General features: G+C 37.1%; 1 protein-coding gene across 2 annotated transcripts; it reads right to left on the bottom strand.

Annotated features, from left to right (window-relative positions):
- Positions 1–1584: 1584 nt before the first annotated feature.
- Positions 1585–24719, bottom strand: LOC110455183 (tubulin-specific chaperone cofactor E-like protein). Of its 2 annotated transcripts, none has more exons than XM_021505162.1 (7): positions 24619–24719; positions 14759–14963; positions 12943–13088; positions 11770–11957; positions 8235–8580; positions 6872–7023; positions 1585–3633 (listed from the first exon to the last, which is right to left on the bottom strand). In XM_021505162.1, the coding sequence occupies exons 2-7, from the start codon at positions 14886–14888 to the stop codon at positions 3300–3302; spliced, it is 1296 nt and encodes a 431-aa protein (XP_021360837.1). In that variant the 5' UTR covers positions 14889–14963; positions 24619–24719; the 3' UTR covers positions 1585–3299. The 2 variants fall into 2 exon arrangements, with proteins under 2 accessions (XP_021360837.1, XP_021360838.1); XM_021505163.1 differs by lacking the exon at positions 24619–24719 and adding an exon at positions 22338–22505.
- Between the last annotated feature and the right edge of the window lie 2 nt (positions 24720–24721).

Genomic DNA, 24721 nt, shown 5'->3' with positions numbered 1-24721 from the left:
CCTTGAACCCATGTAATCAGGATGCATGTGTAAACTGAGCGAAGACCTCCAAGATCAGATGGAGGCTATAGTAACCATTTGAGCTACATGTATGTCATGGCCGCTTCTATTTATCGCGATCCAAATGGTTGAATAGGTTGGACCCAGAGTGGTTCGTTTATGATATAAGTTTGAACCTAGTAATCTGATGTTACTTTCATGCGAGCTCTCACAAAGCCTTGCAAAGCCTGCATAAACATTTGAAGGTCTTGCTAAAAAATGTTACATGTTATAACAGTCAAACTCTGGTTTCTGGTGACCATCCCAGTCCTCCCTCCTTTATCCTAGTCTTTGGCCTTAAAGTCAACACTATTTACAAGCCAGGTTTGGGAATCCCCTTGCCAAGCATTCACCACATACAGTGTATTTGAAACAAGGAATGGCCACAGTCACCATTGAAACAAAATAGAAAAAATGCATGGACAGACGAGACCTCCAAACTCTAGACAGAAATTCTATCCAATCGCGATAGTTTGTCACAAGGGATCAACCAAGTCCAGTTCTGCTACGTAATATGTAAATTGAACCTGTATAATATGGGTATCTGTATCAATCAGGCATTCAACTACATGTACATGTGTAGACTAGGTCCCACTGTACACCTAGGTCCCACTGTATATATTTCTAAGTAAAGTGAACCTGTGTAATCTGGGTACTTAAGTAAGGACTTCACCTAGGTCCCACTGTACACCTAGGTCCCACTGTATATATTTCTAAGTAAAGTGAACCTGTGTAATCTGGGTACTTAAGTAAGGACTTCACCTAGGTCCCACTGTACACCTAGGTCCCACTGTATATATTTCTAAGTAAAGTGAACCTGTGTAATCTGGGTACTTAAGTAAGGACTTCACCTAGGTCCCACTGTACACCTAGGTCCCACTGTATATATTTCTAAGTAAAGTGAACCTGTGTAATCTGGGTACTTAAGTAAGGACTTCACCTAGGTCCCACTGTACACCTAGGTCCCACTGTATATATTTCTAAGTAAAGTGAACCTGTGTAATCTGGGTACTTAAGTAAGGACTTCACCTAGGTCCCACTGTATATATTTTCTATGTAAGCTGACGACACTGTGATTTTGAATCCTGTCCATTCTGAGTAGAACTGTCAGCCTGATCTGTGGCAATAGATTTAGACTAGTTAACGTACACCCTGTAACTGTACTCCCTATACATTTCTCACTTTCCATCAGTTTGGTTTGATTCATAGTACCAGATTATTTAAGGATGTGCCTTGATTCATGGATGTATGTGTGCTGGAGGCTGTATATTGGTGGATTTGCTAATTTACCAGTGTGAATCTGATACCAACTTTAAAGTGCTACCTCCCTGAAATACCACGCCGAAGGAAATTTGCATTTCACCTGGTTAGACTATATTGACTACTGGTAAACCAGGTGTTGTGCTTATCTTTAATGCTGAATGTTTAACAGGGAAAAAGAACACCATGGTTTGTGAGGATTTTGGTATATCCCGGCCTGGAGACGGAACCCTCTGGCTTCCTCACAGGAGGATTATTACCTTAGCAACAAAGCAAAGACATGCAAGTTTCATATGGACATTTATTTAAGTAAATCACAGTAATTAAATCACAGTTGGTGTTTCAGTATACAAGATATTTCTTGAAGTTGTATTAATTTTGAGATTTTGCAGTGTAGCCTTGATAATTTGACACCCTGCAGGATCTACTGAGAAGTTTGTCTAATCTAACATGCTATAGATTACGCAAGCTGTCATAATTAATTTAATGCATATTTGTTAGTTTAAATAAGATAAGACATGTTGTTGGGTTTGAATATTCAGTCATCAGGATAGACAGATACACATTTGGTCTCGGCTACACAGAATGTCAGAATACTAAGGTGTCAGATAAGACAGAGTGTCAAAACAGTTTATCTCATCTCGACAATGTCAGAATACTCAGGTGTCAGATAGGACAGGATGTCTGAATACTCGAGGTCTGAATAAATATACTGGGTATGATATTGTATGTGATTTCAATATGACAGCAATAGCGTACTTCCAACAAAGTAATCATAACACTACTGAAACCACAAATTCAATCCAGCATTTTTTCAACTTTCATACATGTATGTAAACATACTAATGATCTATAATACTTGTAGTGAACAGTGTACAAAGTATTAAGTTTTATATAATTAAAGGCTTTCTGTTTTTGCTTTCCAACATTTCCACAGATTTCTTCTTGAGGAAAATTAACAATTTGCTAAAAAGTACTTAATGTATCTTATAAGTAATACACAGTGTACTTATCATATTACTAGAGCTAAAATGAAAAAATATTTCGTAAAAAATGCTTTCCCAGATTAGCAGAAATGTTATGTATCACAACAGTAAGTTGATTTGTCTGATGAAGGTGACAGGGTACGTATCGTACTAGTCACCGACACGTCACACGTAAACACTTACTGGTTGTGATACATTAACCTTTCTATTATGCAAGCTTACCAACCTGATGAAAATGTTTAGAAATAAGTCAACCAGATTGTTCCATCATAAAGTCTAGAATTCTGCTATCCTGAATTTCTATTGAATGTCATCATTGTGATGTCATAATCTATAGCTAAAATCTTCAAATATCATATATATTAATCTAAAAATCTGTTTGGCCATTTCATTGCATATAATCTATGTTGCCACAATAGATCATATTATGAAAGTTCATATTGGAAATATAAAATATTCACCAATTTATATGGTTATCATTTGATACAAGCACAAATGATAAGTGGTTTTGTAAAAATGACTAGTTTATTTTGGAATATGTACATGTTCTTCAAATTAATGGATATCAGATATAGTATGGATGTTCATGTAACATACCCAAAATATATTTAACTCGTAACATTGATATCTATGACAACACATTATTTTTTGTGTGTATTTTATTTTGCTAACTCTACCTATATATTTAGAAATTTTTAAATTCACAATTAAAAGAATGCTTTTTCAATATTGATAATAATTATCCCTGGCAAAAATATTCTAGATATATTCAGTCTAAATTAATAAGCTGCCCTGCAAATTCATGTAAAAATGAATGTCCGAAAAATGATTCATTTACAATCTGTGAACATTTGCATTATCCCCTGAAATTATCTTGGTTCTTAAATTGCTAAAGTCAACAAAACGTTACAAGTTAAATATATTTTTGTTGCATTACATCAAATTCAATACTATATGCTTACAAATATCACCATGTTTTTGGCATACATTACCTGAACAACCTTATAGCCAATGTTAAAACATTTTTGGAATAATCACAATACAATCATCATCATGTACGTAGTAAGTATGTACACATTTGTCAGGGTACTTCAACTCTGTGGGAACTGCAGATAGTTGCCCGTCCACTACTTTATAGCAAATCAGGCGGAATTTGTGGGACGGCAGGCCAGCAAAACTCTGTAGTATTTTTTTTAATTCTCGCACTGTTTGTGTAACACTTATGTCCATCTCTTCAGCCTTTCCATCGTCGCCCACTTTTATTGTGACCCTGCATGTCTTTCTTGGAGAAAGGTCAAGTACAACTAGTGGATCAAGTTTCCCGTATGTTTTTTCAAGTTCATGATACCTGTAATGAAAAAACAAAAGATTTCCAAACATTTTCTTCCTGTATATGATACTTACAGCAGGAGAATTTTGGCCAGTAAATCTTATGTTCCTATGCTAGTAAAATCTGTATTCGACCAATTTTAGTTTTGCCCGTTACATTTAATTACAATGTCCATTGTACACTGTACATGTGTTTAATACTAATTAGTATAACGTTCAATGTCATGATTAATTTGCTTTCATTGACCCTTTCACCCCTATGTAACTTAAGTAGACTCTACCATGCATTGATATGTGTGAGTTCATTATGGTCTACAGAGGTGAAAGGGTTAAGGAGGAAAAACAAAGTTGAAGTAAAACTGACACAACATTTTCCTTGTATATGCTTAGCTAAAACACTGTCACCTTGATATAAGAAAACATTTCTTTACTTTCCGTGTTGTTGATATATGGAACAGTTTTCCACAGGATGTCATTGATCCATCTAATGTTACACAGTTTGAAATTGGTTTAGATGAGTACTGTTAACGTGAAAATATAACTTTTAATTTTCAGTTTTAACAAGAGGCCCAAGAGGGCCTGTATCGCTCACCTGAATATTTAAACAGTCATAGCAAATATTCTCATTAAATGTTATATTGTACTACAAATTTGTCACTCGCAAACTTTGTCAATTCCATCTGTTGAAACTACCAGTCAAATATTATTATAAGATTTTATACTTTTTGGCCATCGTTCTTCTTCAAGTATGTCAATTCATTTTCCTTCTCAAACTTTTATGAATCCATTCCTTTTGATTCTTCAGAACAAATCCTTTGAAATGTTTTTGATCTCTGTGACATTTAAAGGAGGTCGAGGTCATTTTAATTTGCAAACTTGGGTGAGCTCTAACCCAAGAAGTCGCTTGATGTTTTTGACATATTTGACCACTGTGACCTTGAAAGCAGGTCAAGGTCATTTTCATTCTCAAATTTGTTGGGCTCTATCCAAGGAAGCCACCAGCCAAATATAAAGATTCTTTACCTTTTGGTCCTTCAGAAGAAGTCGCTGAATGAGTTTGATATATTTGACTCCTGTGACCTTGTAAGCCATTCAAGGTCATTTTCATTCTCAAAATTTGTCTGGCTCTATCCCAGGAAGCAACCAGCCAAATAGGAAGATTCTATACCTTTCAGTTCTTCAGAAGAAGTTGTGTAAGTGTTTCACACATTTGACCGCTGTGACCTTGAAAGTAGGTAAAGGTCATTTTCGTTCCGAAACTTTGTTGGTCTCCATCCCAGGAAGCCATCAGCCAAATATTAAGATTCTATACCTTTTTGTTCTTCAGAAGAAAACGTTTGAAGTTTTTGACATACTTGACCCCTGTTACCTTGAAAGTAGGTCAAGGTCATTTTCGTTCTCAAACTTTGTCGGGCTCCTACCAACAAAGCTTTCAGCCAAATATCATGACTCTAGGCCTATCTGTTCTTCAGAAGAAGTTGTTTAAAGGAAAAGTTGACGGATGAAGACGGACGGCCGGATGGCCGGACGCCGGACCATGACATAAGCTCACTTGCCCTTTGAGCAGGTGAGCTAAAACTGTTCAATTGACACTTGAAGTATAATTAATGTAAATTGTGTTGTTTGTACTGATATGGATATAGAGTTGTGTAGCCTGCGTCCCTAATGTATCATATTAAATCATATTAAATGTCATAACAGGGTTTTTGCCAGCTATTTTGGGAGAGGGCCCCTGGGCAGGAATTGGGAAATGATCATGGGCATTTGGCAAAAATTAGGAAAATATCATCTGAGTTCAGACATGTACAGGTTTGGGAAAATATAAGTTTGGAAAAAATATAAACTGCAATCTGATTTGCAAAAGGTTTTTCTATAGCAGTTTCTTACAGTAAAATGTATAGCAATAAATAAAGTGTTTTTGTTTATTCAATTTGATTCATGGAAGTTAATACTTTGAACATTACACATAAAATGACTGGAAACTTATATAAACATGCCTTTAAATAAAATTGGGAAAATAAAGCCTGGAATTGGGAAAATGCAGGGTCCTTTTTCAATTGGGAATGGGTCCCCGTGCAGGATCATTTAAACACCTCGCAAATACCTTGCATAATTACCCAGAGCCTATAGTAAGTCCCTTGAGAGTATGTTTTTGCCGTCCCAAAATGAGCATGGACTGACTGACTGAAAGGATATGAACGAACTTTATTCTGGCCTGCCAGTATATGCCGCTGGGAAGGTGGCACTACAACTTGATTATGTCACTTGGATACGCGCGTTGTCGTTGCCTTTGGACGAGAAGTTTTGCCGGACTGGAGAGACAGGCAAAGCGATACACAATGTGAGTTGTGTTGGCCTTATTGCATGTTAGCCGCCTCACTTGAATGTAGAGTGCCGGTGGCAAGAACAATCCGGGCAACGGGCATGACAGACACATCAGAATCAAGTTTGCCCTATTTCTATTTGACAGATGTTTTGACCCTTCAGATTTCAAGGAAAAGATCATTTGACTTCTGAAATTTCTAAATATCAAAAGTTAGCTGAAAACTATCTCTGATTGCCAGATTTGTATGACAGTATGAGCAGGTATGAATTAGAAAGACCTTTTTGGGATTAAACATAGAAATAGGAGGATTACATCAAAGTGAATCTTGTAACCCGACGCATCCATCCACCTAAAAGACTTTTCAGACTTAAATAATTTTTATTTTTTTATTAAAAACTAATTATTAAACATAAATATTTGATATGAAATTACCATTTTTAGAGACAGAAACTCTCTGTGTACAGTGAAGCCTTGTTAAACTGCATCCATTTGTATTCAGTGATATTTTTGGCGTTCTAAAAAAGTTCCGCAATAAATCGCAAGGTTTGAAGGAACTTGCAATTGGGAGAGGGAAATGAAGTGAAAGGTGTTAAACCCATGTTTTGTTGGGAGAGGGAAATGAAGTGAGAGGTGTTAAACCCATGTTTTGTTGGGAGAGGGAAATGAAGTGAGAGGGGTTAAACCCATGTTTTGTTGGGAGAGGGAAATGAAATGAGAGGTGTTAAACCCATGTTTTGTTGGGAGAGGGAAATGAAGTGAGAGGTGTTAAACCCATGTTTTATTGGGAGAGGGAAATGAAGTGAGAGGTGTTAAACCCATTTTTCGTTGGGAGAGGGAAATGAAGTGAGAGGTGTTAAACCCATGTTTTGAGATTTTACTTCCCATCTGTCAATGAGATAATGACACCATGAGTAATTAGTGACAGTCTCACCTTGCAGGTTGATCTTCTCTGTCCATGTAAAACCGTATGAAGGCCCGTTCCGCATCTTCTCGCTCTGTGTCGAGTATTGGACTGCCATTAAGGCGAGTAATATTTGGCAGCCGAGCGATGATCATTTGGCGTCTCACTTTCTCGTTAAACTCCTGGAAAAGGTTGTAAATAGCTATAGTTATAAAAATTTAATGCTAGAGACTAAAACAATCTTTCATCCCCTTGCTGCCCTTGTGGGTGAGATAGGAGAATCTTTCACCCTCTTGGGGTGAGATAGGAGAATCTCAACCCGAGGGGGAAGATTCTTAAGGTGCCAAACACAAGGCTTTGTCGAGTGTTTGGCAACTTAAAGATTCCCTGTGGGTTGAGATTCCCCTATCTCACCTACATGGGGGTGAATGATTCTTTTTCCCTTGTCCTGTTCTCCCATTGTGTATCATATACACAATGTAATGATAACGTTATATGCTAAATTCAGGGTTGACATGACGTTGATGTATTATTGATGTGACGTCATTGTACTGTTGAAGTGACGTCATAAGATTGTTATGAATAGGGGAATCCCCCGTCTCAATCCTAGGGTGAGACAAGGAAATTTCACACCAGTAAAAGTGTGGATATACCTGTCCAGGGTAAGAGAAAGAAGAATCTCACTCCAAGGAGACAGATTATTAAGTTGCTGAAAGTTTGGTAACTTAAGAATCTTTTTCCGAGGGTTGAGATTCCCCATCTCACCTCAACGGAGTGAATTATTCTTTTTCTCAGATTACCCTCTTAACTCTGTCATATACATAGTGCAATGCTGATGTTACAGGTCCAGTGCATTGCTGTTTTTTTTATTTAGGAAACCCTAGGTCACTTTTGTTTGTCAAATTTCACCAAGTTGACCTGTTGGACCAGAATATATTACTATCAAAATAGGGACAGACTTAGTATTCTGATTTTGTTTTCAGGCAAGTGTTCAAAAATACTTTCTAGATCTGCACAAATATTTTAAGGTCTACAAAGTTTCTACCCCTAGAAATATTACAGTTAAAAATAGATAAACAGCTTGTAAAGAATACAGAGAGGCCTGTTCGTTTATGCGGAACAACCAGTTTGTCCGTTTTTAAATGAAACATTTTCGGGTAAAAATCCTGGCTGACCTGCAAATGTCTATGCAGGCCTTGTAAGGCTTTGTCAAGGCTCACTTGAAAGCAGCATCAGATTACTAGGTCCAACCTTATTACATAATTTAACAATTCTGGTCCAATCTGTTCAACCGTTTGAATCACGATAAACAAAAGCGGCCCTTGTATACCAAAAATGACCCCTGGATCTTCAACGACACAGAATGACACAGGATCTTGATTTTATCACTTACCTCAAGAAATGGAATATTTTTCATCCGTATGTCACAAAGCTTTGGCATTTTTCGAAGTTCTTCTGTATGTCCCCAGTTCAGTAATTTAGTAGAACTGATATGAAGGCAACTGAGACAAGGAAAACTCAACGATGCCTCAGGACAATCCGATATCATATCCGATAGATCAGACTCGATTGTGACAAGAGCTTCTAAGTGACGGAAAACAGATCCCAATCTGGAAACCTCTGACCATTTGGAGATGGAATGTTTGTTTATGAAAAGTTTTTTGAGGCTGGGGTAGGGTTCAAGGTCGTCAACATCTACAGATGTGTAGCCGTTGAGGCTGAGGTGGAGTTCAGTCACACTGAAAGTAAACAAGTACAGGTTGATAAATCATTTTACTATGCCATACGGTCATGTCATAAATATTGTATTACACACATGTAATAGAGTCTTAAGGTGGCTGGAAAGTGGCACAAACAGATAAGGGGTGACTGGATATTGGCACAAACCTATAAGGGGTGACTGGAACGTGGCACAAATCAATAAGGGGTGACTGGATCACAGCACATACAAATTAGGGGTGACTGGATAGTGGGACAAACAGATTAGGAATGACTGGATAGTGGCACAAACAGATTAGGAGTGATTGGATAGTGGCACAAACAGATTAGAGATGACTGGATAGTGGGACAAATAGATTTGGAGTGACCTGATAGTGGAACAAACAGATTAGAGGTGACTGGATAGTGGCACAAACAGATAAGGGGTGACTGAATAATGGCACAAACAGATTAGGGGTGACTGGATAGTGGCACAAACAGATTAGAGATGACTGGATAGTGGCACAAACAGATTAGGAGTGACTGCATAGTGGCAAAAACAGATTAGAGGTGACTGGATAGTGGCACAAACCGATTAGAGGGGACTGGATAGTGGCACAACCAGGCAAGTGGTGACTGTATCGTGGCACAAACAGATTAGAGGTGACTGGATCGTGGCACAAACAGATTAGAGGTGACTGGTTCGTGGCACAAACAGATTAGAGGTGACTGGATAGTGACACAAACAGATTAGAGGTGACTGGATAGTGGGTCAAACAGATTAGGAGTGACTGGATAGTGGGACAAACAGATTAGAGATGACTGGATAGTGGGGCAACCTGACAAGTGGTGGCTGGAAAGTGGCACAAACAGATTTGGGTTGACTGGATAGTGGCACAAACAGATAAGAGGTGACTGGATAGTGGAACAAACAGATTAGAGATGACTGGATAGTGGGACAAATAGATTTGGAGTGACTTGATAGTGGCACAAACAGGTTAGAGGTGACTGGATAGTGGGACAAACAGATAAGGGGTGACTGGATAGTGGCACAAACAGATTAGAGATGACTGGATAGGGGCACAAACAGATAAGAGGTGACTGGATAGGGGGACAAACAGATTAGGAGGGACTGGATAGTGGCACAAACCGATTAGAGGTGACTGGATAGTGGGACAAACAGATAAGGGGTGACTGAATAATGGCACAAACAGATTAGGGGGGACTGGATAGTGGCACAAACAGATTAGGAGTGACTGCATAGTGGCAAAAACAGATTAGAGGTGACTGGATAGTGGCACAACCAGGCAAGTGGTGACTTGATCGTGGCACAAACAGATTAGAGGGGACTGGATAGTGGCACAAACAGATAAGGGGTGACTGGATAGTGGGACAAACAGATTAGAGATGACTGGATAGTGGCACAAACAGATAAGAGGTGACTGGATAGTGGAACAAACAGATTAGAGATGACTGGATAGTGGGGCAACCTGACAAGTGGTGGCTGGAAAGTGGCACAAACAGATTAGGGTTGACTGGATAGTTGCACAAACAGATAAGGGGTGACTGGATAGTAGCACAAACAGATTAGGAGTGACTTGATAGTGGCACAAACAGATTAGGAGTGACTGGATAGTCGGACAACCTGACAAGTGGTGGCTGGAAAGTGGCGCAAACAGATTAGGGTTGACTGGATAGTGGCACAAACAGATAAGAGGTGACTGGATAGTGGAACAAACAGATTAGAGATGACTGGATAGTGGGACAAATAGATTTGGAGTGACTTGATAGTGGCACAAACAGGTTAGAGGTGACTGGATAGTGGGACAAACAGATAAGGGGTGACTGAATAATGGCACAAACAGATTAGGGGGGACTGGATAGTGGCACAAACAGATTAGGGGGGACTGGATAGTGGCACAAACAGATTAGGAGTGATTGCATAATGGCACAAACAGATTAGAGGTGACTGGATAGTGACACAAACAGATTAGAGGTGACTGGATAGTGGTACAAACAGATTAGGAGTGACTGGATAGTGGCACAAACAGATAAGGGGTGACTGGATAGTGGCACAACCAGGCAAGTGGTGACTGGATCGTGGCACAAACAGATTAGAGGTGACTGGTTCGTGGCACAAACAGATTAGAGGTGACTGGATAGTGGTACAAACAGATTAGGAGTGACTGGATAGTGGCACAAACAGATTAGAGATGACTGGATAGTGGCACAAACAGATTAGGAGTGACTGCATAGTGGCAAAAACAGATTAGAGGTGACTGGATAGTGGCACAAACCGATTAGAGGGGACTGGATAGTGGCACAACCAGGCAAGTGGTGACTGGATCGTGGCACAAACAGATTAGAGGTGACTGGATAGTGGCACAAACAGATAAGAGGTGACTGGATAGTGGGACAAACAGATTAGAGATGACTGGATAGTGGGACAAATAGATTTGGAGTGACTGGATAGTGGCACAAACAGATTAGGAGTGACTGGATAGTGGCACAAACCGATTAGAGGTGACTGGATAGTGGCACAACCAGGCAAGTGGTGACTGGATCGTGGCACAAACAGATTAGGGGTGACCGGATAGTGGCACAAACAGATTAGGGGTGGCTGGATAGTGGGCCAAACAGATTAGAGGTGGCTTACATATATAATTAATATTGGGACAAAGAGATTAGGGGTGGCTAAACAGTGGGACAAAGAGATTAGGGATGGCTAAATAGTGGGACAAAGAGATTATTGAATTTTCTAAGACTACAGTTTTTTTAAGGATCCCTTGCCCACTGCAGACAAAACACAAGATAATTCTGATATGGTTTTTCTTTATTGTAGTAATCTGTCCTTTATTTTATTTTTTTAATTATCATTAGCAAATTTAATTTGGGCAAGTGGATCCTTTGGCCAAGTAGTTAAGCTGGTTAGCATCACAGTATAACAATCTGAGGTGACTATGACTATTACCTGGGGTATAACAATCTGAGGTGACTATGACTATTACCTGGGGTATAACAATCTGAGGTGACTATGACTATTACCTGGGGTATAACAATCTGAGGTGACTATGACTATTACCTGGGGTATAACAATCTGAGGTGACTATGACTATTACCTGGGGTATAACAATCTGAGGTGACTATGACTATTACCTGGGGTATAACAATCTGAGGTGACTATGACTATTACCTGGGGTATATCAATCTGAGGTGACTATGACTATTACCTGGGGAATATCCTCAGTAACGTACTCAGTGATGACCAAGTAGTCTTCGTGTTGTTCAGAATGAGAAGAGTAACATTAGAAAATGTCTGGTCGTTCACGTGGGGTCCCATCAGGGAGTCGGCTGTGAGAGTGTTGGACGTTAGGTTCAGTGTCTGTAATCGTGGTATATGTGCGATCATAGATAGCACCTGTAACAAAATATCAATAAATTTCAACGATTCCTAATTTTGCAATTATTCCACCAATAATTTGCATTCATGCAATCAACCATTACTGGTAAACATTTAAAACTTTAAATTTCAATAGACATAAAAATTAAAAAAACAAATAACTTGTGCAGTGATAAATATACATAACTCATTTACTCATTAAATTTCTGGAAATCCCTAAATTTTACATTGTGGGACCCATTGTTTTTAGCAATATGTATATATATAGTTGTAAAGGACCCATGAAAATAACTTGTAGATTGCCCAGGACAAACCTAAGGGGGCTCACTGATCAGTGACGCGTGAAATGTAAATGGATTACAAACATTTAATTTAATTAGTTTTCCATATTTTAGTGTGCACACATGTACATGTAAATATAATTTTCTATTGTAGTTAAACTTGTTTAAACTAAGCAAATTTAATTTTCAACCAGTGAATTTGCTTAACTATTCCTATATTCTAAGATCTAATGATTTCACCTGAGAAAGTCAAAATATGACATTTAAAGCGTTTTTCGGCTCTAGGGGTTAAATACACATATCTTATTTATGTTTTAATTTTGAGCATGCAAAACCTCCCAAATGGAAATTTCAAATAGTTGGCAAGAATGTTAAATCTGTCACAGACATTTCCTCGTAATAGTGTGCAAATTACATGGGTTTTTTCGGTACATCAAATACGTTATATAAGTTTACAACAGCCTGTTCCTTTATGAATTGGGAAAATAAAGCATTATTTTTATTGAAATTGGGAATATATTCCTCATTTTTGGTCTTTTTGGGAAAATAAGGCACTTTTTTTAGCTAGGGGACATAGTTTGATACAAGGCAGAAGAAATCTATAATGAATTCCTTTTGTAAGTCACTCTGCTATGATTTCATATAAATATTGCTACTCATGTAGTAGCTTTATATGCATCATTACTTTATTTCAGGCTTTGTAAACTGTGTCGGCTTATTACCTCCCTCCAGCACGTGAACAAGTTGTTGGTGAGATCAAGTTCCGTGACATGACAACACAGCGATGCGATGGCGTCTCTTGGCCCTGCACACGTCACCTTATAATTATCCAAAACTAGAATTGGCGGGACCACAAGACTTCCGCTCCCTGTTTTAACAAAAATCAGTCTTTCAGAATCGGTGAGATCACAAGACCTCCACTCTCTGTTTTAACAAAATTCTACCATTGTTTCGAATTGCCTTTATCTCAGTTCTAAAAAGTTTTATTTTACTGATGAAAAAACACTTCACAAAGTAACTACCAATCGTATTTACAGATGTACACCACATTGTGATATACATGATATAGCCTACTCTGAATCGCAGGGACAGGGCACAGACTAACCACCATCCCCTGTATAAGCTTGTATATATTAGCATATAAGGGATGAGGGTTCGTCTGTGCCTTGCCCATGTGTCCTGAATATTGAGTCCATTTCTGGCCAAAATCTTCAATTCTGCACCAGCACCAGTTTCATGTGTTTTATTAAAATGTGGAATATTTTGAAGTCTTCTTTTTATACTTATATGCATATTCCGTCTTTTCATATTGCAGAGTTATCTGCTCTTGTGAGCAGGTATTGATTGTTACATCATTTGTTTGTGAGAGAATCGTCATCAATTTTTGAGAAAACGACATAATTTTCTCACACAAACTAATGACGTAACAATCAATACCTGCTCACAAGAGCAGATAACTCTGCAATACTAAAAGACAGAATAAACCATTTATATAAGGATCGAAGCACAATATATATACGTATACATATGTATAAATTGTTAAAGTCAATTTGGGAATGGAGCAAAACTTCTGCCGCAAATCTATTGTCAGGATTTTTTATTTTTTTATGTTATATTGATATGTACGTTTCTTGCCTGGAGCATTTGTAGAGATGTAGACCTGTATGTTACATTGATCCGTACGTTTCTTACCTGTAGCGTTTGTAGAGATGTAGTCCTGTATGTTACATTGATACGTACGGTTCTTACCTGGAGCGTTTGTAGAGATGGAGACTTGTATGTTACATTGATACGTCAGTTTCTTACCTGGAGAGTTAGTTGTGATGTAGGCCTGTATGTTACATTGATACATACGTTTCTCACCTGGAGCTTTTGTAGAGATGTAGGTCTTTATGTTATATTGATATGTCCGTTTCTTGCCTGGAGCGTTTGTAGATTTGTAGACCTGTATGTTACATTGATACATACTTTTCTCACCTGGAGCGTTTGTAGAGATGGAGACTTGTATGTTACATTGATATGTACGTTTCTTGCCTGGAGCATTTGTAGAGATGTAGACTTGTATATTACATTGATACGTACGTTTATTACCTGGAGCGTTTGTAGAGATGTAGACTCGTATGTTATATTTATACGTACGTTTCTTACCTGTAGCGTTTGTAGAGATGTAGACTTGTATGTTATATTGATACGTACCTTTCTTACCTGGAGCGTTTGTAAAGATGTAGACCTGTATGTTACATTGATACGTACGTTTCTTACCTGGAGCGTTTGTAGAGATGTAGACTTGTATGTTATATTGATACGTACGTTTCTTACCTGGAGTGTTTGTAGAGATGTAGACCTGTATGTTACATGGATATGTACGTTTCTTACCTGGAGCGTTTGTAGAGATGTAGACCTGTATGTTACATTGATACGTACGTTTCTTACCTGGAGCGTTTGTAGAGATGTAGACCTGTATGTTACATTGATACGTACGTTTCTTACCTGGAGCGTTTGTAGAGATGTAGACTTGTATGTTACATTGATACGTACGTTTCTTGCCTGGAGCGTTTGTAGAGATGTAGACTTTGATGTGAGTGCCATTATCCTCCTCACTGTATTTGGCGTTGATGGCATCTATCAAAGAGAAGTCTTCAGTTTGTCGGTCGTCTAGCGAGGCCATTGTTTGAGTCAGACATATATGTATGTGTGTAGCTATAGGTCTCTATCATCAAAGATAAGCACTCAACAAACACACCTGAAATAGAGAAGGAGAATTACATTTAATATATACAGTTTATTTCTTGTTTTGAATTCAATTCATCAATAAATTGAATTATACATGTATATAGTGTTTTTGCCAGTGCCATTTATAGGGTTTGGTACAGGGCCCTTTTTCCAATTGAAAAATGACCCTGAACTTTCCCAGTTTCATTCTTTATTTTCCCAATTGGATAAAAAAGCATATGTTTCCAGTCGTTACATGTACAACGTTGGAAGTATGACTATCCATGATGAAGCATTCAAAACACATAAATAACGAAAATTGAACAAAACATGCAGTTAGAAGTGATACACCCGATATATCTTATTGAATACTGAAAATTGATGTGTTTATTTATTGCTATATATTTTACTGCAAGAAACTGAAGAGGAAAACGTTTTGCTAATCACATTGCAGGGACTAGATCATGGGGATTAAAATAATTAAATTTAGCATTATTTTCATTTAGGCCAAATGAAAATATTGCTGCGTTTCCTGTTTCCCCATCAACCTGTTATTTTCATGCCAACCCCAATACATTTTATTGGTTTTTCACAGTTACTGTTATGGCATTTATTAGCCTTTTATTTAATCGAAGTGTACAAATAATTTGCTATGCATTTTATTAGCCTTGGTTCGGGATCAGTGTCAAAGTTGTATTTGAAGATAGTAGCTAATTATAAGTAGCCGTAGGTAATTGTGGTTATTATATAGGTTGGGATCTGTAGATTAGTGCGACCATCTTTAGTCTTGGTGGGGGAGTCCAGTCTGAGATGTCAGTGTTTGTGCCTCCAGCTGATGCTGACCATTAGAGTCAGATTTAGCAGGATTCATGGCCAGTTTATAACCTAGTTGTATAGGGGTCAAATTTTAGTAAGGTTTCAGCATCATCAACAATTTCAATGTATCAACATTTTTAATGTGGCAGGATTTTTCCAAGGGAGAGATAGTAAGGTAGTTCCGCTTGGGAGTCGAAGGAGGAGAAGAGAGTTGGGTTGGGGAGTTATTAGTAAACGAGTCTTGAGGAAAGAGGTTGAGTTAGGGATACAGATTTGAGAGGTCTAGAAATATAGAGGAGAGTTAGAAACTTAGTCAAAGTGATAATTAGGAAGTTAGTAATATTACTGATAGTAGTTTAAGCTGCAGTTTGTATAGATCTGTGTACATTTATAGTTTATAGTTGGAGATAAGTTTTGAGTGGAGTTCTGTGTTGAAGACTTGTATATTTTATGACTGATTAAAAAACTTGTGTTGTAAATATAGTGTAAGTATCAACGAATGTACTTATTTTGTTGTTCAATTAATGTTGTTTTTTGCAGTAGAAATTGAGAACCAGAAGCATCAGTGTTAAATACAAAAGAGAAGATAACACTGGTGACCATCAGTGGAGCTTAGATCACTATAAACTAGTTCGTGTCCAGCAGTAGGTATCATTTAGAAATGTAACACTGGTGACCATCAGTGGAGCTTAGATCACTATAAACTAGTTTGTGTCCAGCAGTAGGTATCATTTAGAAATGTAACACTGGTGACCATCAGTGGAGCTTAGATCACTATAAACTAGTTTGTGTCCAGCAGTAGGTATCATTTAGAAATGTAACACTGGTGACCATCAGTGGAGCTTAGATCACTATAAACTAGTTTGTGTCCAGCAGTAGGTATCATTTAGAAATGTAACACTGGTGACCATCAGTGGAGCTTAGATCACTATAAACTAGTTTGTGTCCAGCAGTAGGTATCATTTAGAAATGTAACACTGGTGACCATCAGTGGAGCTTAGATCACTATAAACTAGTTTGTGTCCAGCAGTAGGTATCATTTAGAAATGTAACACTGGTGACCATCAGTGGAGCTTAGATCACTATAAACTAGTTTGTGTCCAGCAGTAGGTATCATTTAGAAATGTAACACTGGTGACCATCAGTGGAGCTTAGATCACTATAAACTAGTTTGTGTCCAGCAGTAGGTATCATTTAGAAATGTAACACTGGTGACCATCAGTGGAGCTTAGATCACTATAAACTAGTTTGTGTCCAGCAGTAGGTATCATTTAGAAATGTAACACTGGTGACCATCAGTGGAGCTTAGATCACTATAAACTAGTTTGTGTCCAGCAGTAGGTATCATTTAGAAATGTAACACTGGTGACCATCAGTGGAGCTTAGATCACTATAAACTAGTTTGTGTCCAGCAGTAGGTATCATTTAGAAATGTAACACTGGTGACCATCAGTGGAGCTTAGATCACTATAAACTAGTTTGTGTCCAGCAGTAGGTATCATTTAGAAATGTAACACTGGTGACCATCAGTGGAGCTTAGATCACTATAAACTAGTTTGTGTCCAGCAGTAGGTATCATTTAGAAATGTAACACTGGTGACCATCAGTGGAGCTTAGATCACTATAAACTAGTTTGTGTCCAGCAGTAGGTATCATTTAGAAATGTAACACTGGTGACCATCAGTGGAGCTTAGATCACTATAAACTAGTTTGTGTCCAGCAGTAGGTATCATTTAGAAATGTAACACTGGTGACCATCAGTGGAGCTTAGATCACTATAAACTAGTTTGTGTCCAGCAGTAGGTATCATTTAGAAATGTAACACTGGTGACCATCAGTGGAGCTTAGATCACTATAAACTAGTTCGTGTCCAGCAGTAGGTATCATTTAGAAATGTAACACTGGTGACCATCAGTGGAGCTTAGATCACTATAAACCAGTTTGTGTCCAGCAGTAGGTATAATTTAGAAATGTAACACTGGTGGCAGACTACTGTGAAATAGGTTTTTTATTCCATAAACATTTAGGTGGGTCAAATACTATTTAATATGGATTTTTTTTATATATATTTAGTGTCATTCATACTTTATTTAAATAATAACATATTTTTAACCCTTTCGCTGCCACAGTGAAAACCCTCATTTGTTGTTAGGCCAAGATTTCAGTGTGGCTTTCAAATGTCCTATTATGACGTCGTTGTACTATGATGTCAACAAATTTATGCGTAGACCCAAGTACAATTTCTCAGGAAATGTACTGGAAAAAAACATTGAATTACTTCATATTCAAAAGATCATATAAAACTATTCCGGCGACCTAGAACCACATATTAAACCTCTATGGAAAGTTGAAATCATTATCTATTACTTCATATAATTAAATATAAACCAATAGTTAGTGCGCATGTTGTGATACGTACCGGCCAAAGTTATGGAATATTGTTGAAACATGAAAATGGTAGTAAATGGTGTATTTTTTTACATTTAGTGTTATAGCAACGAATTAGAATGTGTGTACGATCTGTTGTACACAATGATAGATGATGCTCTCTATTTTCTGCAATTTCGAAATCCAAGGGTTACACACTCTGCCATCATATCGAGAGCGGAAGTCTTGGATTTCGAAGACATAATATCAAATGAGTTACGATAGTGTTGAAGGTATTTGTTTTAGAGTTAAACATGCATCGATAGACCCTGCGAGTCCTTTTCTCTATTTCGTACGGGTATTCCCCTTCCAATCACTGGCAGATACTGTCTGTTCCGATATTAATTCTTATACATAGAATATATATCAAGGTGATGGAGGGGAGGAGTAAAGACAATTTTTGATTACGTAATAGATACTGATGTGACATAAATTAAAACAACTTGAATGGTTTCAAGGATTCAGTTAACAATAACCAGAAAAACAAAAGACAGTTCCGAATATTGTAGTCGGCATTATTATATTAACTATTTCAAAACTATTTCATATAGTGCCATGTTTTTGTCAACGTCTTTAAGTTCATTAAGTAATAACCTATTCTTGCCAGGTATTAATTCTCGCCGAGGCACGTACATCTTTGTCAAACTAGGTTGCTTATTAGTAACCGTTTGAAGCGACCTTATGGAATTAATTATTATGAAAAAAGAGATTTCAAATAAATCAGAAAAAAAGCAAAAGCATCCGAACGGGATTCTTACTCTGGACCTCAAACTTTTTACTATACCCAGGCTCAGTTGTGCTACAGGTAAAATCATAAAGGAAATTTAGGGAAGGTTACTGTGTGCTAAAAATCTACTTCGGAAAATAGTCTTACATTGTTTGCGAGAAATTACCTGAGAGCTAGTATATAATACAGAAGTTTAGTTAGTTTGAACCAAATTTGTATAAGGGATTAGGCACAAGCTAACAACAAAGATTTGTGGCGTGCGCCTTGTCTGTGCCATATGTCTAATGGCTGTATCCAACGTCCTATCTCCGAAGAATTAAAAGTTCAAACACATCGCTTACAGCAAGGTTTTCAAAAAAGACGTTGAAAGGTTGCTAATTTACTGACACCATTGCTCCAAATTTTCAAAGAAAATCCAAAAGAAAGAAATAAATCGGAGAAAAAAGGTCCACCGATCTGAACCCATACTCTATCACTTAACAATACAGAGATAGTCAGGTGATCATATTAGAATATTCATCTGCGTGAAAAGCAGGAAACAGTACCCGCATTATAAACTTTGGTGTCATGATTTTCTTCTTGTTCCTCTATATGGACGGGTATTTCAAAGAACAGGGAAAGCATGCCATCTTATATATATGAGCTTCAAGATCAGGTTCTCAGTTTCCCATCGGTATATGACATGTGCCTCTGCGATACCAATATAATTTATCACATTTTGAAACTTGAACATAAATCGACTCACAAAACAGTTTCCGCTTTGACCATCAATGCACAAATTATCCGAGAAACTAAGTTAAAAGCAAAACCCCAATGTTGAAGGAAATGCTGACAAAGTCAATGGACCATGAAAGGTAGGCCGCATACAGCATTTGATGCATGGGCTGAGTTGTACTACCGGATATGCTTGTATGGTACAAGTTGGGTTGGTGTAGCACTTATACTTTCAGAGAAACTAAAATGCAAACACTAAATGTTGATGGAGATGCTGACAAAATCAATGGACCAAGAAAGGTAGGTCGCATCTAGCATTTCATGCATGGGTTGAAATGTACTACCTAAGATGCATGTATCGTTCAAGTTTGGTTGGTGTAACACTTATACTTTCAGAGAAACTAACTTAAACGCAAAAAAGTTGATGGAGATGCTGACAAAGTCAATGGACCATGAAAGGTAGGTCGCATCCAGCATTTCATGCATGGGTTGAGATGTTCTACCTAAGATGCATGTAAGGTGCAAGTTTGGTTGGTGTATAACTTATACTTTCAAAGAAACTAACTTAAACGCAAAAACTTATTGTTGATGGAGATTCTGACAAAGTCAATGGACCATGAAACGTAGGCCGCATCCAGCAATTCATGCATGCGCTGAGATTTTATCGACTTTTTTATGTCAGTCTGTCGTCGATTCGATAAAATGTCAGAATAATTCGGACTAGCGCCGAGACGTAATTCCTGAGATGCATCATTGGTCTAAGTAACTAAGTTTACCGTTACGCATGCTACGGACCGTTACTCATTGAGAGATTGACTAGAACATAAAGTTCTCACAAATTGATAACCTCTTCTCCCCTTTCAAATTAGACACACCCTCATTAGACTAGCTTTTTTTTTATTGTTCCCTACGATCGACACCCTGATCATCGAACTCTGCCCTGCGGGAAAATTTATCTGTGGGGATGTGAACTAGCCTACCTGCCCTGGTTTGTTCTCCTTTCTCCCACTTTTTTTTTGGATCAAAGGAATTATATAAACACTGGGAAACAATAGAGGTGTCATTATAGTCTGTTCTGGTATAGTACAGGTAGATTATTTACCTGTATTTACCTGTTCACCAATAGGAAATACTGTGTCAGTTATAGGAATATTTAACAAACATGTTTCCTGTTTTTCGTAATATTTACTGGAATTATAAGTTAATATATACAAGATACCAGTTATTAGTTAATAAAAACACATCAAGATACATTAACTGAAAACCTGCTTTTATTAATTTCATATTAAATCAATTTTATACATTTTTACTACACATTTACATGTATGTTATTTACATATTTCATAAAATAGAACTAAATTTAGCAAGCAATTTATAACAAATATAATCAGTACAGACTGATCATGTATATGCACAAAGATACATGATATAAAACTAATATAATAGCACTAACTTACTAAAGGTGAAATATTGGAAAGTCCATAAAAAGCATAGATAAAGAAAAGTCCACAATTTTAAGAAATCCAAGCAGCGCACCAAATAAAAATTCCATAACAAGCACATTTATCTCAATGTCACTATAAATGCAAAAGATGGGATGCTGTGTCGGCGTACTGGATTACATCTGTTGTACCATTCTCCAAGCTTTCCTTTAGTTGGTTAAGGCGGCTGTCGATGTTACGGTAGCTTTTCGCTCTTGGTCTGAGTTGTCCTCCTGCTGCGTGTTGGATGCGTGTTATCTCGTTGCTGGCTTGTATTTCCGGGAAGACGCGGATGATGCTGTAGATGTTGGGGTGGGCGTGTTCCACTTTCTTCTTCAGTTTGCTGTGCCATCACTCTATGTGGTTGGTTGTTCTGGGTCCCTCGGTCTCAAAGTGGTTCCAGAGTTGTTGATCTCGGTCAATATCAGCTCTGTCACTACGTTATCTGAAAATGGAGTGGTGTCCTGTGGTACATCAGCATTGTCTATGTCCTCCAGCGCATTGAACCAGACATCTTCTACATGGTCTAACGGAACAAGGGGTAGTACAGCGGCACGCCGTACAAGTTGTCGGACATCATCGTTGTTGGCGTAGAGTTGTTGAAAATAATCTAATAAGTGATACTAAGTTATTAATAATTACACTGAAGACGCATTTATTGGTAAAATAGATTCTCTGAAAATAATGCTTCAGTATGAATTTACTTCACCCTAAATTAAATCAAGATCAATCAAAATTTAAAAATTTAAAATTCTAATTAATCAAAGCATTAATCATCTATATATTTACTATTAAGTATGTAAAATATACAAAATATTTGTTACTGTTTTGTATGTTTTGTTTAGATGAAAATGGTATATGATATGAAAAAAATGGATAAAAATAGACTTTATCAAAGCTACATATATGTGGCAGTGCTGTATATATGATACAGGTAATGTGGGAGAACACAGGTAAAAACCAGGTAATATATGAAACAGACTATAACTGCTATCACAACATTACTGCCTCCATGGGTTCTTTTAAAAAGTGGGAGAAAGGAGAACACACCCCTGTCCTATAGGTGTGAAACGCGAACAATAGACCACAATTACCAGTTTGTAACTTCATCTAATTATAATTAATGATATCTGTTAATTATCAACTTCAAGGCTTCAATCTACGTTCTGATTTTCATAGGTGACAGACAATTACACCGAAATAGGAAATAATAAATACAAACTCAGAAAAGTCTGCTTACCTATCTTTGCTGCATTGTTTTTGGCCATCAAATTTTAATGCTTGGATAAGTAGCCTTTATCAACAATTGGCTGTCGATAGAAATTAAGAGAACATGAACTATTTTTACTTCATCAAGATCGTGGCGGCCATGTTGTTTTGATAACCTGATTAATCTTACGTAATCCGTGATGCAATAGCATTTGAAACACGGATGAGGGGCGTTAATCATTTTTGCGCCAAAATTATAAATAGCACATGTTTTTTTTTACTGGATAATTACAATAACTCATTTTGACTACAATAGCACTATTTAAGTTTATATTGAGAACAGCAACGTTGTGATTTTTGTTTGTTTGATGAATGATAGCAGGCCCTGTTAATTTCATAACTAAGGGATTTAAAAATATATATATAAAAATAAATCAATTATTTAAAAATTAATTAAATATTTGTCCAAATAAATACCTTTGGTTGGAAATGTTATTATAATTATTAATTCTTGGGACATATATTCATTTATTTCCTTGATGATATTCTTGGGAAAAAATGCTTAAGTGTTTGCTAAAATTATCCATTTTCTTGAGTCAGACTATTTTATTTGCAGTTGTTAAAAAATAATGATGAAGAAAAAGAACAGGGCAAGAATATGAGCAATAATATAATGCAATGTCAGGATGATAAGTAATGCTATTTAAGTCTTGTTTTGAGTTTCCTTTCTCAAAGTGGTGTCGCGCACGATAGATGGATTGCAATGCGGTAGAATGGTCGACAGCGCCGCACTGTGATGGAAGGGTTAAAGAATACCATAGCGCATCAAAAAAAATCTTGGGAGAACACTGAAGTTTGGTTGGTGTAGCACTTATACTTTCAGAGAAACTAACTTAAACACAAAAACTTAATGTTGACACCGCCATCGCTGGAAAAGCAACACCTATATCTCGCTTCCACTTCGTTGCTTTGAGACAAAAATGAAATAAAATGTTTTTCCTACCCTATTTTTTTGGAGCCGAAACAGGAAACTCACATATATATTTTTATTTGGCCTAATATTATTGTTTTTGAATTTATTTTATACTTTTGAACTAAACAGTAGACATTTGAAAAAAGTAGATTCTATAATAAACAAGAGGCCCATGGGCCTTAAGGGTCACCTTAGTTATGTAAAAGCTTATGTTATCGATGTTGCCAAATGAAAAAGAAATCATTTTGTAACGAAGTTAACTTGAACTACATGTACATGTAATGCAAAAGTAGTGTGAAACATGTAACAACACTTTGTCAGGACCATGAGTTGATTATTCCTACCAAGTTTCTGTTAAATCGGCACAGTAGAACTTGACTTTAAGTTTGAAATAGTTTTTCAAAATGGCTGCCGTGGTGGCCATATTGGATTTCTGATCAACCCGAAAAATAACAACAATTGGTCATGGAGTAGTCAGTAACATTCCCATTAAGTATCAATGAAATCCCTTTGGCAGTATTTCAGCGAAAGCTCAGGTGACCTAAAGCAAGAGGCACAATGGGCATGCATCGCTCACCTGGTATTAATCTCACACTTGTAATCTTAAAAGTGGACTAAAATACAGCTACAGGCAGAATATCAGTGTTTGATTCATATGAACCTATTAAAAGATTTAAACATATTTGACCCCTGTGACCTTGAAAGTCGGTCAAGGTCATTCATTTGAACAAACTTGGTAGTCCTTCATCCCTGCATGATACAGGCATAATTTCAGTACCCCGGGCATTTTGGTAATTATGAAGAAGTTGTTTGAAGATTTTTAAGACATTTGACCCCTGTGACCTTGAAAGTGGGTCAAGGTCATTCATTTGAACAACTTGGTAGCCCTTCATCCCAGCATGCTACTGGCCAAATATCATCAGCCTGGGCCTATTTAGCATGAAAATCTTTAAATTTGCAATAAAATAGATTATTCCTGAAATTTTGGCAAAAAAAAAGAAAAAAAAATCCCATATAAACCATGTTATTGACCTTGTACGCTTTTTTGGTTGTTTTCAGGAAAATGCTAAAAAACAATTGTGAAATTTCAAAAAAAATCTTAAAAATAATCCAATTTTGAAGATAACATGGCTCTGATTGCTGTTTTGTAATCAGGTTATGGTAGTCTCTAAGAAAATTAAAAGAAATAAATTACTTTTTGTGTGGAAAAAAAATAGTTAGGCATGGTACAAAGTCCCGTGCACATCAACTTTGTCAGTTTTAGTGACTATCGCTGTGCGCTTCGATCCACTGAAGTGTAATATTTTGTCATTTTGTGATATTTTGATGAATTACTTACCTCAGTACAATTTTTGCCTCTGAAAACATTCGTAATATGACACTGGTCAGTCTGAAAGCAGAACTGCACGATGAGTCAGAGTGAAAATACAAACATTGCTATA

This window comes from Mizuhopecten yessoensis, unplaced genomic scaffold, assembly GCF_002113885.1.
Source record: "Mizuhopecten yessoensis strain PY_sf001 unplaced genomic scaffold, ASM211388v2 scaffold8149, whole genome shotgun sequence".
NCBI lineage: Eukaryota > Metazoa > Mollusca > Bivalvia > Pectinida > Pectinidae > Mizuhopecten > Mizuhopecten yessoensis.
This window is presented reverse-complemented; position numbering and strand designations above follow the sequence as displayed.